This window comes from Anomaloglossus baeobatrachus, chromosome 5, assembly GCF_048569485.1.
Source record: "Anomaloglossus baeobatrachus isolate aAnoBae1 chromosome 5, aAnoBae1.hap1, whole genome shotgun sequence".
NCBI classification, from domain to species: Eukaryota; Metazoa; Chordata; class Amphibia; order Anura; family Aromobatidae; genus Anomaloglossus; species Anomaloglossus baeobatrachus.
In genome coordinates, this window is record NC_134357.1 from 92,439,609 (window position 1) to 92,455,141 (window position 15,533).

Consider the following 15,533-nt stretch of genomic DNA (forward strand, 5'->3'; position numbering starts at 1 on the left):
TCACTATATGAGTGGCTGTAACCATGGATACCTAAGCTGCAATGCCCTGCACATGAGGTAAGACACATGACTAATCAGGAGAACTATACTACATTTCTAAGTGGAGGTATTAGGTAATATTATTATTACACCTACTACATATTGGGATAGGATTTTGGAGATGGGAATACCCCTTTAAGTCTACCAGAACAGGGGTTACTGCTACAGATGGGATTTCCACTATGGCTCAAAGAGGGGTATTCTGAATGGGGGATCCACCGTCTATAATGTCCATATGCTCGAATATGGACCGGGCTGTCTTCAGAACAAAATCTCTTTAGGCCAAAGCCATGAGTTAGGCTAAATGCAAACTACATTAGTGCACTTAGGCTGCTTTCACACTACGTCTTTTTAACATGCGTCCTGAACGTTTTTTTGCTGCAAAAGCGGATCCTGCTTTTACAGCAAAAAATGCTGCTTACTTTGCAGGATCCTGTCACTGGATGTTTAGGGGCGGGCATTGGAGTCATGTGATCGGGAGTGAGGGGAACTAAACGTGCCAGACTGGGAGCCGGCATCTGACAGCTGCGAGGCTCGTAACCAAGGTAAACATCGGGTATACTTGCTTGGATACCCGATATTTACTTTGGTTACAAGCGTCTGCAGCTGCTAGGAGCCGGGCTCCCTGCACACGTTACCAACGTAAACATCGGGTAACTAAGATAAGTGGTTACCCGATATTTACCTTGGTTACGAGTGTCTGCAGCTCTCAGGTGGGGGAGAGACAGGGGAGAGAGGGAGGAGAGAGACAGAGAGGTAGGAGAGAGATAGACTGATCACGGAGACTGGTTCTGTGCATGCTCAGTAGAGCAAGCAGGATCCTGCCTATCAGCATGCCAGCGTTCACATGCGTTTGCGTGCTGTTTAGTCAGGATCCAGCAATTTGCAGAAGTTGGACGCAGCTCAAAAACGCTACAAGTAGCGTTTTTGAAAGATGTTAAAAAACTGCAAGTCGCTGGATCCTCACTATAACGCACGCAAACGCAGGTGAACGCATGTTAACGCGAGTCCATTGCAAATGCATTGAAATGAAAACACATTTGCACTGGATCCGTTTCTGCGTTAAAAAAACGTTCAGGACGCATGTTAAAAAGACGTAGTGTGAAAGCAGCCTTAGTTGTAAGTGTAGGTTCCCTTCGGCTAGGATTCACCAGACTGAGGTCAAAGCTTGTTCTTTTGGCCTCCAGCAATCTGTTGAGTCTACAAAGCATTTAACTGTATGAGAAAGTGGAGAAGTATGATAAGACGGCACTGTCCTATCAGAGATGCACCACAATAACCTATACTCCATAGTATACTTTTTTGCAATGGCTCTCTGGTCCGTTCAGACTGTGGCAGCTCTTGGGCACATACGTCCTGATTATTTGTTTCCACTCGGCAACCTCTTGACGGGTGAACGCACCAATTTTGGCAAAACTTGTCAGACTGTACTTGGCTGTCTCTTGATTCTCATTGGCAAACTTGAGGAAAGATTTCTGGATTATATCCTAACCCTCCCCATCTTTTTTTCCCCCTGGGGGGGGCAGTTGGCAGGAAAAAGTATCTAATATGCAGATTTGTCTTCTAAGGCTTTCTTTTTTTCCATAAAGCTGAAATCAGACATCCACTTTGCACAGCCTGTATAATGACCATGAAACATGATGTCTGGATTCAGACGACGCCTGGAAAACCCTCTAACCCATTAGGCGACTCATCTGATTAAGCAAATTACTTTTAGATGTATTCCCCAGATTACATGTAATCGCATAACCACAGTATAGGTGGTTGTCCAAGCGATGGGACCCACACTGATCCCAAAAAATGTGGAGCATTATCTAAAAAGAAAAAAAAAAAAAAAAGAACTCCGGCACTCATAGAACCCCAATAAGAAAAACAAGGAATGGATATTCTTCTAGATTCTTTATTCAGTGAGATAGGTGTAAAACAGTCCGTAAACAGTTTTTGACATTTTGGCCCCAGGCCATTATCAAAATCGGACCATCGGATGGATTAACACAGAGAATATGTGGGATAATTCACAGGGAATTATCATTGCTGAACGACCTGTAAAGAGGTTAGGTGGTGTAATATGATAGGTAGGTGTTTTAGTAGGTACACAGGTAATGGGTGTCGCTATAGTAACCAACAGCCTGTAGAGGCTTAATGACATGAATGCGAGTCCAGAATATGGACGACAGGGTCCTAATATTAATATCAAGGAATGGATTAATAGTGCCCCGGGTATATCAGGGATCCAGTGTTGCCTGGATAATGACCTAAACCTAATAGGTGCCACCTTGTAGGTATAGAGAAGGGGGAGTTTAAACGTAGGAATCAGGGCACACGGCAGGAGATGCCAGGACAGTTACACTATAACATGAGACCTCTTCACAATACAAGGCGATAACTCCCCTCCAGCCATTACATGCTCCAGCTCCAATAGAACTTGACCTTATCCTGATTCCTACGTTTAAACTCCCCCCTACTCTATACCTACAAGGTGGCACCTATTAGGTTTAGGTCATTATCCAGGCAATACTGGATCCCCGATATACCCGGGACACTATTAACCCATTCCTTGATATTATTAGGATCCTACCTATCATATACACCACCTAACCTCTTTACAGGTCGTTCAGCGATAATAATTCCCTGTGAATTAACCCACATATTCTCTGTGTTAATCCATCTGATGGTCCGATTTTGATAAAGGCCTGGGGCCGAAACGTCAAAAACTGTTTACGGACTGATGTACACCTATCTCACTGAATAAAGAAGCTATAAGAATATCCATTCCTTGTTTTTCTTATTGGGGTTCTATGAGTGCCGGAGTTCTTTTTTTTTTTTTTTTATAATTTTCTCCTGAGCACCTACTTAGTGATGTGGGGTCTCTCCAAATTTTTTTTTATCTAAAACGGACCAGTGATGAATCGGGGTTCTGAAATTCCTAAGTCAGAATGGAGCAGTGGTACTGCTGGCGATGGTGGAGCACAGTGCCCGGCTTTCCTCTGCAGTTCCATAGACAATGAATGGAGCAGCAGAACTGCTGGTGATACTGGAGCATAGTACCTGGCAGTCCTCTGCAGTTCAGTAGACAATGAATGGAGCGACAGTCCTGCTGGCAATAGCAGAGCACAGCGCCTGGCTTTAATCTGCCTGCAGTTCTATAGACAATGAATGGAGCAGCGGAACCGCTGGCGATGGTGGAGCACAGTGCCCGGCTTTTCTCTGCAGTTCCATATACAATGAATGGAGGGGGCTTTGCATACACATCTAATGGGGCATTGGGATCCCAGTGATGAATCCACCACCAGTCCACAGTCCTGGAAATAACCGTATAATTGGGGTGATCCCTGGAGGGAGGTCCTGGGCACCGTATGTCTCCGCGCTGCAGAGCAGTTCCCCCCACGGCTGGATTCACCGGCGAGGCGGACAGACACGGCCAGCCCCCGGGACACCGGGGTCCATTCATCACACTGACGGAGACAATACCAATTATTATTAGTGTGGGGACATAGCTGTGCGCAGCAGCCAATCAGGATGTGATGTTTATTTCTAATGTCACAAAGTCCCTGTAGTAAGATAATTAAAGGGGTCGCTCAGGATTAGGTTACACACAGCAGAAATTATCACAATTAGCGACTAAGCTCCATTCACTTCAATAGAGCACAGTGACAGTGCCAGACACGACCACCCTCAGGGGGCGCTGTGTCTGAAGAGCGGCCAGGTTTGCTGCTCCTGGATGACCCCAGTGGCAGACACCATATATACAGGAGCCGATAACAGTCTGCACACACAGCAGGCCCGGCGCCATGGAGGCCCAATACCACCCGCCCCGCCTGCGGACACCTGGTAGTCTGGGTGCAGCTGAGCCCGGCCAAGGACTTAACCAGGAGACCGACACCTCTGGACAGGACGGACACCATGACTGACGGACAAACACGATCCTGGAGTCCCGCTCAGCCGCACTGCATGCCGGGACGTGTGCGGCACGGACGTCACTTCCGCTTGCCGTATAAGGGCAATACATAGAATATAAGAGCAGAATATGTACAGTAATAGGCAGGGCCGGCAATGTACGGGCAGAACATTCGGGCTGGATAACATTTGTCTTATTAAATTGCTTTATTATACTTAGGTTGAATTTGTGAATTCACACGGAACGTTCTTGGAAAGGAAGTGTTTCCGGTCGGGGTGCGCTCAGGGATGCACAAGTTATAATAGGGGGTCCGGAAAGGAGCCGTGCGCATACGTGGGTGTCTTCCTAGGTAGGAAAGATGGTGGCGACCAGAAGAGGCACGCGTGTGCAGCAGCCGGAGGATGAAGAAGGGGGCCCGGAGGAGCAGGTACGGTCACGGCTGAGGCGGGGAGTGTGGCAGGATACTGCGGAGGTTTATGTGCCGCTGGGGCCGGCCATGCTGAGCTCTACGTGTCTCTCAGTGCGGCCATACCGTCCGTCATTGCACAGAAGGCACCGCTGCATGTGGGGTGTAGGGAGGACGTGAGCTTCATGGGCCTGTCTGCAGCTAGTAGTGATCCCTCAGCAGAAAACTGACCAGCAGCTTCCACAAATGTGACCAGCGCCAACTGAAAAAGCAACAGAACTACAAAAGCATATCCAATGGCACTCAGTGATATAAGGCTACATTGGCATTTACTGCTAAAAGAATATTAGAGAAAAATACAAATCTAATGTGAAAAATGAGTAAAAAGACCGTGGGGCGACGCGGGCGGCAGTTTCCCCGGGTAATAGTTCGGGCTCCATTGGAGCTTTTACATTGGGACCCATGAGCTCCAGGTTACAGCTGTGAGTGGAGTGCAACGCTTGAATCTTCCTGGCCATCCCGCAGACTGAGTGGGTCTCACATGCTGGTGGGGATCACACTGGTGATCCCCACCAGCATGTACTTATAGCTGCCTTTCAGCTCAGCGCCATATAAAATTATTGTAAAATTGCAAACTTAACTTTTTTTATTTTTATTATTATTATTATTGTAATTTAAAACCCAACAGAAAAAGGCCTGAAGTGAGCAAAAATTGTGGCTGCATACATTGACGTGGGTGGCTTCGTTTGTGTTAGGCACCTTGATCTGGCTGCCTGAGGCTATGTGCCCACGTGTGCGTATTGCATGCAGTGTAACTGCATGGGTCCTGCGTCCCCTGCATAATCTATGAAGATTGTGCATAATCCATGCCCCGTGGCGTTTTAGAACACAGTGATTTTCATGCTGCCAAATCGCTGCGTTCTAAAAAGCAACATGTGACTTCTTTGGTGCGCTCTGCATGCTGTCTCCATTCTGTCTATAGGGAGAGGCAGCATCCAGAGCGCACAAATTCTGCAGTCACCAAAGTTTCAGAATGGAGCTTTTCAGCTGCGCTCTGAAGCGGACATGCAGAGACTTTACGCTGCGGTGGAGAGCGCACACATGTGGGCACATATCCTAGAGGTGTGGGGGAAAGGAAGTGACTGCTGTGTGGCTGAGCATTTATCCATCAGTCTGACAAATTGACACCAATTGCAGGAATAGTGTCCCGCTATGGATAAGAATTTGTGTGGATGAGTTTACAGTTTATATTTACACTTTGATGTGTGTTTTTCTTTCACTTGTTTTTGTTCTGTCCTTAATTAAAACATAAATATTTGGAACATTGTTTCTCGTCTCAATAATTTCCTTGCACTAGTGCAAAAGAAGAAAAAGGGCAGATGGCCGAGGCAGTTTGCCTTGGATTTGCCATCAGAATAGAACAAAAACAAGACACAGAAATAGCACCAGCCTGTATGTGTAGAAATCAACATGATTTTTACTCTACGGAAAAATAATTTCATTATGCATTTAAAAACATATCAAAGCACACTGGCTCCAATAAACTGCTGCGGAATATTGAAATGACATATGAATGGAGACGAAGTGTAATTTAATAGGACTCATATTGCGGCACCCTAAAAGAAATGTGTGTTGTTTGGTTCCAGTGTTTAAAGGGACTCTTGTCAGCAGGTTTTTGCTATGTAATCTGAGGACAGCATGTGGTAGGTGCTGAGACACTGATTTCAGGGATGTCACTTATTGGGCCTTCTTCACATGTCTGTGCAAAACACAATTATTTTGTACGGGCTGTGGTGAAGGTGCGTCTGTGTGTGCTTATTGTGTGCTGTCCCTGTGCTATCCGTTTGCTATTCGTTGGACATGAGCTGGTATACTTACCTTTTTACAGCGCTGCAGTTACTTCCGGGTCCGCGGACAGTGCAGTGACTATGAATGAGCATAATGAGCGGGCCTGGAAGCGACAGCAGTGCTGAAGACAGGTAAGTATAAAAATTCTTTAATTTTATGTCATCTGTGTTTTCTCTGGTACATGTCACACGGCTTACATCAGTGTGTGGTCCATGTGACACCCAAAAACTGACATGTCGCCATGTGGAGTACATGGATACGCGTGTCCTCCACACGGACACACAGTCTGTGTGACAACACGGACATGTGCGCAAACCCATTGATTTTAATGGGTCTACTTGTGTCCGTCTCTCTGTTACTTGTGAAAACGGATGTCACACGTACCAGAGACACGGATGTGTAAAGGAGGCCCTAGGCTGTGTGCTGTTGTTTCCAAACAATGAGTGTTTTACCAGCAGGAAATTCACTGTCCAGACTAGGTGTCTGCATGAGATCTCGTCTGATGATGCTCCCAGCATTGATAAACAGCTTGCTGTCAATATACATTGTAGGATGGGGAGTGGAATATCGGGGTTTCAGTGCTGGATTCCAGTAACCAGTCCAAGTGATAAGAACATTTTCAGATCCCGATCAGGAACCTGTAAGATCTGACAAAGTCAGTAGAGTTTGAAATGCGTAGAGAATAAGTCACCTTGAATCATCTTGTCTCATGGACTGGTTACTGAAGTCGCCAGCAGCGCAGATATCCTGCTACTAACAGTTGGTGGGCCGGCAGCAGCTGGTGGAAAGGCCAATATAATGGTTGTCTTATACAGCCCTATAATGTGAGCAATTCCTACATCCTATTTACTCACCCTACCTGGATAAGACTCTATTAAGCCTCATGTTTTCTCTCCAGCACACTCCCAATAGACAATGTACACAAAGAGCTATTATGTGGGCGGGGTTAGCTTTTTGAGCTCTGTTGTATGTTACATCTAAAAACTCTGATAGTATCACAACTGCTGCACCCAGTAAACTAAGTGATACATCATTGGAATTAGTCTCTTTTCATACGTTATGCTGCTCTCGGATGAGAAAAGGAAGCCCAATTATATAAAACACATGTTTATTAAGTAATCTAATTAAACCACAATTGCAGATTAGTAATATAAAATTGCAAGTACAGGGAAAAAGGCAAAGGCACCTGTTACAATTTGTTAAATCACTGGACTAAAAGTAGGGCCTGGGTATGTGTATATAAAAAATGTATACCCTTTATATACTCTATTGCTCACTTACCTGTCACACATAAGCTACCAGAAAAAAAAAACTTACAAAAATACTTAGATTGGAAAATATATTATAAGGATTCTATGTTTTAATTCACTTCACTAAATCTAATGCTTCTGAAAATCGTATGGAAGATAATCCCGTAATAGAGAAATCTGAAAATCACTTGAGGGTTGGTCACATGGACCGACCGGCGGAAGGATATGACCACCGATGGGTGAGCTTTTATCATGGTCATTTACTGTAAATGTCTGTTTACACAGGCAGTCCAAAATGAACAGTGTGCACAGAGTGATCTATATTAGGCTGACATAGTTTCCCTCTGGTGTACTTCTGAGTAAGCCAGTATTTTGGCGAAACATGCAACTTGTGACACCATAAAAAAAATCCCAAAAATCGTTTAACAGAAAAAAAGACCATTTTTGTTTACTTTGAGCCAAATTCATGAATCGCATAAACCATTTTGAAGACTTTGGCTCTTAAAGTCCCAACTAATACTACAAGATGAAAGGAAAGGGGCATACAAATCCACAAATGATGAATGAGGCATGTAGTCTTTATCAAAGTATTTATTTTGTTGGTAAGAATGGTTTCTTCTTTTTATTTACAGAAACCAGAAGATCTTTCACCAACTTCCCCAATTCGGACCCGAAGATCCGTTAGGAAAGATGGACGGACTGGTGAATATAGCACAGATGAGAGTATGTCCAGTAAGAGCCTCTCAAAATGCGAAACCGTTACACACAGTACACAGATCACCACCAGACGTAGGCGCAGAAGTGGGCAGTCAGATGCTGAGGTCTCTGAAGCTGGGTCTAATGCCTCCAATACTTCCACAACAAGATCTCGGAGTAGACAAAGCCTTGGACAGCTAACAGAGTCCACCAGAAAGCTGAGAAGTCAGAGGTCTGCATTGATCACTGAACCGATTTTTGAATCCAAGGAAAATCTGGATTCTTCTGAAGACGAATCAGATTGCTCATCTGTTTCTACCACGCGCAGAAGACAAACTAGAAGCGCCTCACATTCAGTCTCTACAAGAAGTCGTAAGTTACCTTTCTATTTGGAACCTTCATCTGATGTTTCAGATGCAGAATCAGATTCTTCTGCGTCAGAAGTGAAAATCATTGAAACCCGTTCTACAAGGAACACTAGAGCAAGACGCCCGTCTCAAAAGGAGCAAATCTCCGATACTGAATCCTGTAGTTCTGGATTTTCTCTACGGCCACTTGCTACACGTTCATCCAGTCGGAATAAACCAAATGTACAGATAGATGAGCTGGAGTTCAACAGTGAAAATCCCGAAGATGATTCTCGAGATCAGGAAATGTTGATGAAACAGAGTCCCAAGAAAAAAGCCGTAAAATCACATCTCCAGTCTTCTGTAGAAAACCAAAATGTTTTATCCTCTCCTCGCAGGAGTTCACGATATCAGCCAACCATACAGGAAGAGGAGGACGAGGATGTCAGTGAAGCTAATAGAGATAGGGCTCAAGATAAGTTAAAGCAACAGAGTCCCAAGACACAGACTGTAAAACCAGCTGCCCAGTCTCCTGTGGGAGAACAAAGTGTTTTATCCTCCGTGCGTAGGAGTTCACGAATTCGACCACCATTGCCGGGAGATGAGGTTCTGACTGTTTCTAGTAATGATCATACTCAAAGTTACGATACCTTGAATCGTGTTTTGGATGTAGACCAACCAGAAGTGGGGGAAAGCTCCAAAATAAAAGAAGACTTGTGTATGGAAACCGATCCCGTATCCTCAGTGCAATCCAATGAACCTTGTCCAGAAGAAAATATTCTTTCACCTCTAGTCCTTCAACTCTCAGATAATTCAGTAGATGATGAGCTGGCCAATGAAGAAACCCAGGTTGTGAAGTCAAAGGATGCAACTTTAGAAGCAAATAAACCCTCTGAAGACTTGAAGAAAAGTGGAAATATGGCTGAAAGTCTGAATGTATGCTTGATCATTGACAGCGATGAAAGCGAGAAGTCGGAGCACAGTGATGATGATGATGTTGATGATGAGGAGGAGGAGGAGGAGGAGGAGGGAGAAGCGCATAGTATGGAGGAAGAGGAGGACATTGAACAAGTCATAGATGTACAAAAATCAAAAAAATCAACACAGCAGCCACAAGATGTAATGGGAGACTGGGTATTTGTAGAAGCAAATAAACCCTCTCAAGACTTGAAGGAAAGTTCAAATACGGCTGAAAGTATGAAGGAATGCTTGACCATTGATAGCGATGAAAGCGAGATGTCTCAGCACAGTGTTGAGGTTATTGATGATGAGGATGAGGAGGCAGAAGAGGAGCACAGTATGGAGGAAGATGAGGACATTGAACAAGTCATAGATGTCCAAAAATCCAAAAAAGCATCAACACAGCAACCACAAGATGTAATGGGAGACGGGTTATTTGTAATAGACACCGCTCCTGGGATGGACACAAGTAAGAAGTATTACATGGAAGACGAGCAAGAGGAGGATGAACAAGAGGAGCATGAGCCAGAGGAAATCCCTGGGCCAGAAGAGGAGGAGGAGGTGGAGGATGATGAAGATTTTATTGATAAAGAGGAGGAAGAAGATGAGGATGAAGAGCAAATGTTACTAAACAGACCGAAAAGTGGATTGTAAGTTGTTTTATAATTTTCTTTATTTCTTGATATCCATGTTTAACGTGAAGCTGAAGTTCACAAATGTTTCTTGCTAGTCACCATTCATTTCCAATTTCGGGAAACTACTATTGGCGAGTTTTTTGGAAACTGTCTTGATGGTCAGGTCTCAGTTTCCAGATATGCCTGTACCAATCCTGAATATGCGTTAGGCCGGGTTCACATGTCCTGTAATCATCCGTTATCATGGATCCATTTTCAAAAAGGCTGTGCAAACAATTTTTTTTTGTCCGTTGTTAAATAACAGATGTCAGCCGGATCCATTTTTAATGTGGAGTCTATGGACAACGGATCCGTTAGCAGACTGCTAGTTACCGTCCATTTGTAACGGATCCATTAAAAAAAACAACGGATCCGTTACAAATGCAAGCTCCGTGGATGGCTAAATAGCAATCTGTTAACGGATCCGTTGTCCTTAAACTCCCATGTTAAAAAAAAAAACAAACGGAAATCTGTTTCCCAATGGATCGATTCTAACAGATGACATCAGGACATGTGAACATAGCCTTATACTGCCTGCTTCTATAAAGTGTATACTGTGACCATGGTTCATTAATAGAGCATTAAACAATATGTAAATCTTATTTCTTTATCGTTCCTATGGGAGACCCAGACCATGGGTGTTTAGCTTCTGCCTCCGAAGGACACACAAAGTACTACACTCAAAAGTGTAGCTCCTCCCTCTGAGCTTATACACCCCCTGGAGAACCAGATCTAGCCAGTTTATCGCTTTGTGTTCAGGAGGCATACATCCACACATGCATTCTCATCTGATTTGTTTGATTTTTGGAAAGAGTTTGAAGAAAAACGGGTCCAAGTCTGGACTCCCGGCATGTCCCTTCTCACCCCACTGTGTCGGCGGTGTTGTTAAGGTTGATTTCCAAGGCTGGAGCCTTACATGCCGCGCTCCTTTACCATCCCTCCTGGGCTCTGGCTTGAAGTGGGAGCCAGCACGGTTTCCATGCCTGGCAGGAGTCCGGTCTCCATCCACAGCCCCTTGAGGATCCTGTTGGACCGGAGCACTCATCCCCAGGGACCTGGCCCTACGTCTCAGCAGCTAAGTACCTGAGACGTTTATGTGTTGGGGGTCCCGGTTCTTTATTGTATGGGGAGAGTATGCTGTATATGATTTCTTTGTCGCTCCATTGGGAGACCCTGACAATTGGGTGTATAGCTTCTGCCTCTGGAGGGCACACAAAGTATTACACTTTAAAAAAGTTTAACTCCTCCCCTCTGCCTATACACCCTCCCGTGGACCACGGGCTCCTCAGTTTTATGCTTTGTGGAAGGAGGCACACATCCACTCATGCATTCTCATACATAGTTATGACGGATGGAAGAAAAGAGGACCCCTATGGGGTCCCCGGCATGCTCCCTTCTCACCCCACTATGTCGGCGGTGTTGTTAAGGTTGAGGTACCCATTGCGGGTACAGAGGCTGGAGCCACGTGCCGTCTCCTTCACCATCCCTTATGTGGCTCTGGGAGAAGTGGGAGCCTTAATGGTCGTCCACGTGCTGGGACCGTGCTCCATCCGCAGCCCCTGGTGGAACCTGCCGGACCGGAGCTTCTTCATCCCCAGGGACCGGGCCCTGCAACTTTAAGGTACTCTGTGTCCCCATGTGGGGACTGTACAGGGAGGGGGGTCGCACCTTCTCCCCGGATGTCCCGCGGTAGGTCCGTCCGTTGTTTTTTCGGCGGACTTCAGCGCCCACCGTACCTGCTTGTCGGACACGGTCTTAAATTTAGTCCCTGGCTTTGCCGCGGCCTAGTCGCGAAAAATCCCGCCCCCGGGCCTGCCTGTCAGGGGTAAGGGCTGGATTACCAACATGACGTCGGTTTTGAGGGCTGGAGCATCTTTGCATGTCTCCCTCCCCCCACATTGACCACTTTGGGGCCTCCAGATTCCCGCTTTTTGCCGGCGCCGCCCGCGGCTCCTCGCCCCCCCTGAGAGCTCCGGCGGCCATTTTTGGCATTCTGCCGGTGCTTGCTACTTAGCTGCAAAGCTCTACAGCTCCGGGGGATCCACGACAGGGAATCTGGAGGACACACCGCTCGTTAGCGGTTGGTAAGTCACACCGGTCACCCGGTGCTAGTTCCCCTAGGGTGCCGGGATATATATTCATATATATATTAGGAAAGGCTGTATACCCTTTTTTCCCATATACCATCAGTGGTCACTCTCCTGAGCGACACCGATTGCTTACAGCATGTCGTCCACAAGGAGCAAAGCTCCTAAGGCACAGACTTTTTTCGCGGCATGTACCTCTTGTAGGGCTATGTTGCCTGCGGGATCCAGCTACCCTCACTGTGATCAATGCAAGCCGGAGCCTCGGGCACTTGTGGGCCCCTCGGCTCATGTAGATCCCCCTGCTCCCCCTGAGCAGTCAGCAGGGACAGAGACACCGTCGTTGGCCTCTTTCACTGAGACACTCTCCCAGTCACTGTCTCAATCCATTGCACAATCTATGGACAAATGGTCATCTAAGCTCCTTGAGGCATTGCAGTCCAGACCGGGCCCTTCACAGGCCCCGGCCTCTGTTCGTTTGTCTCCTCCAGGCCCTTCTCGGTCTGCGCGGCATCGCGCTCCCAGGATAGCCACTAGGTCCCAGGCGGAGGACTCCTGCCCTGTTCGCTGCCCCAGGCCGGCTAAGCGGCCACGCTGGGACTCTTCCCCGGCCTCCTCACACTGCTCTGGATCCCAGCTTGAGGACTCTCAGGAAGACGAGGCGGACGTGGGAGCTCAGGGCTCTGACCCTGACTTCACCCTTAACCTGGATGCCCCTGAAGGGGACGCCTTAGTAAATGATCTTATCTCGTCCATCAACGAGGTGTTGGATCTCTCCCTCCCACCTCCTCCTGCAGAGGAGCTGGCTTCTCGGCAGGAGAAACACCAATTTCGATTTCCCAAACGTACTCGCAATACGTTTTTTGATCACTCTAACTTCAGGGACGCTGTCCAGAAGCCCGGAGCGGTTCCGGACAAGCGCTTTGCTAAACGGCACACTGACACGCGTTATCCCTTTCCACCTGAAGTCGTTAAGGGCTGGGCACACTCCCCCAAGGTGGATCCTCCAGTCTGTAGACTGGCCGCTAGGTCCGTTGTGTCTGTTGCCGATGGCTCATCCCTGAAGGATGCCACTGACAGACAGATAGAGCTCTTGGTGAAGTCTATTTATGAGGCTACGGGAGCGTCTTTGGCCCCGGCCTTTGCGGCCGTGTGGGCTCTCCAAGCAATCTCGGTATGTCTGACTGAGATTAATGCCGTCACGCGGAATTCTGCCCCGCAGGTTTCATCCTTGACCTCTCAGGCATCAGGATTTTCGTCCTACGCCATGAACGCCGTCTTGGACTCCGCTAGCCGTATGGCCATGGCATCCGCTAACTCCGTGGCAGTCCGCAGGGCCATGTGGCGGCGCAAATGGAAATCAGACTCTGCTTCCAAAAGGTTCTTAGCTGGTTTGCCTTTTTCTGGCGACCGTTTGTTTGGAGAACGGTTAGATGAGGTATTCAGGAATCCTCGGGAAAGGACTCCTCCTTACCCCAGTCCAAGCCTAAGAAACCTCAACAGAGGAAGATCCATTCGAGGTTTCGGTCCTTTCGTCCCTCCGCCAAGCACAGGACTCAAGGAACCTGGACGCCAATAGAATCATCCCTTCAGGTCAAATTCCTGGAGATAAGGGCAGTATTCTAGCCCTATTGGCTTTCCATCGGTGGCTGGAGGGCAGGCAGATCCGAATCCAGTCGGACAACGCCACTGCCGTCTACATTAACCACCAAGGCGGCACTCGCAGTCGTCAAGCCTTCCAGGAAGTCCGGCGGATTCTGCAGTGGGTAGAAAACATAGACTCCACCAGCTCCGCAGTTCGCATCCCGGGCGTAGAGAACTGGGGAGCAGATTTTCTCAGTCGTCAGGGCATGGACGTGGGGGAATGGTCTCTTCACCCAGACGTGTTTCGAGAGATCTGCCGCCGCTGGGGAACGCCGGACGTCGATCTCATGGCGTCACAACACAACAACAAGGTCCCGGCCTTCATGGCACGGTCTCAGGATCACAGAGCTCAGGCCGCGGACGCTTTGGTCCAGGATTGGTCGCAGTTTCGACTGCCATATGTGTTTCCCCCTCTGGCGACGCTGCCCAGGGTACTACGCAAAATCCGGTCCGACTGCTGTTGCGCCATCCTCGTCGCTCCAGACTGGCCGAGGCGGTCGTGGTATCCGGATCTGTGGCATCTCACGGTGGGTCAACCGTGGGCACTTCCAGACCGCCCAGACTTGCTGTCCCAAGGCCCGTTTTTCCATCTGAATTCTGTGGCCCTCAACCTGACTGTGTGGCCATTGAGTCCTGGCTCCTAGCGTCTTCAGGGTTATCTCAAGATGTAATTGCCACTATGAGACAAGCCAGGAAACCAACGTCCGCCAAGATCTATCACAGGACTTGGCAAATCTTCTTATCCTGGTTCTCTGATAACGGTTTTTTTCCATGGCCGTTTGCCTTACTCACATTTCTTTCATTCCTACAATTTGGAATGGATATGGGTTTGTCCCTCGGCTCTCTCAAGGGCCAAGTGTCGGAGCTCTCCTGGTTTTTTCAAACGCGACTAGCCAGACTTCCGCAGGTCCGCACGTTCCTGCAGGGGGTTGGCCAAATGGTCCCACCTTACAAACGTCCGGTGGAACCTTGGGATCTTAACAGGGTACTGACGGCTCTTCAAAAGCCGCCTTTTGAGCCGTGGCGGGATGTCTCTCATTCCCGTCTTTCTCAGAAGCTGGCCTTCCTGGTTGCAGTCACATCACTTCGATGACTGTTTGAGCTTGCAGTGCTGTCAGGCAAATCTCCTTTCCTGGTTTTCCACCAGGATAAGGTGGTTCTGCGTCCTGTCCCGGAATTCCTCCCTAAGGTGGTATCCTCTTTTCATCTAATTCAGGATTTCTCATTGCCTTCCTTTTGCTCTAATCCAATTCACCAGTGTGAGAAGGATTTGCACTCTTTGGATCTAGTGAGAGCACTCCGGATCTACGTGTCTCGCACGGCGCCCCGGCGCCGTTCAGACGCGCTCTTGTCCTTGTCGCTGGCCAGCGTAAGGACTCTCAGGCCTCCAAGTCCACCTTGGCTAGGTGGATCAAGGAACCGATTCTCGAGGCCTACCGTAATTCTGGGCTTCCGCCCCCTTCAGGGTTGAAAGCCCATTCTACCAGAGCCGTAGGTGCGTCCTGGGCATTGCGGCACAGGGCGCCTGCTCAGGAGGTGTGTCAGGCGGCTACGTGGTCTAGCCTGCACACTTTCACGAAGCACTATCAAGTGCATACCTATGCCTCGGCAGACGCCAGTCTCAGTAGGCGAGTCCTCCAGGCGGCGGTTGCCCACCTGTAAGAGGGGGCTGTTTCCAGCCCTTTCT

The 15,533-nt window shown here is 47.9% G+C and overlaps 2 protein-coding genes across 3 annotated transcripts in view; one reads left to right on the plus strand and one right to left on the minus strand.

Annotated features, from left to right (window-relative positions):
- Positions 1-4,001, minus strand: part of TFAM (transcription factor A, mitochondrial) — a 74,884-nt gene extending 70,883 nt beyond the window's left edge. For both annotated transcript variants that reach the window (XM_075348713.1, XM_075348712.1), the window contains exon 1: positions 3,868-4,001. In XM_075348713.1, coding sequence (XP_075204828.1) covers positions 3,868-3,944 — 77 coding nt within the window. In that variant the 5' untranslated portion in view covers positions 3,945-4,001. The remainder of the gene's footprint in view (positions 1-3,867) is intronic.
- Positions 4,002-4,099: 98 nt separating this feature from the next.
- DNTTIP2 (deoxynucleotidyltransferase terminal interacting protein 2) overlaps positions 4,100-15,533 on the plus strand; it is a 79,551-nt gene continuing 68,117 nt past the window's right edge. The window contains exons 1-2 of the mRNA XM_075348711.1: positions 4,100-4,364; positions 8,074-10,094. Of these exons, the coding sequence (XP_075204826.1) occupies positions 4,296-4,364; positions 8,074-10,094 (2,090 nt within the window). The 5' untranslated portion in view covers positions 4,100-4,295. The remainder of the gene's footprint in view (positions 4,365-8,073; positions 10,095-15,533) is intronic.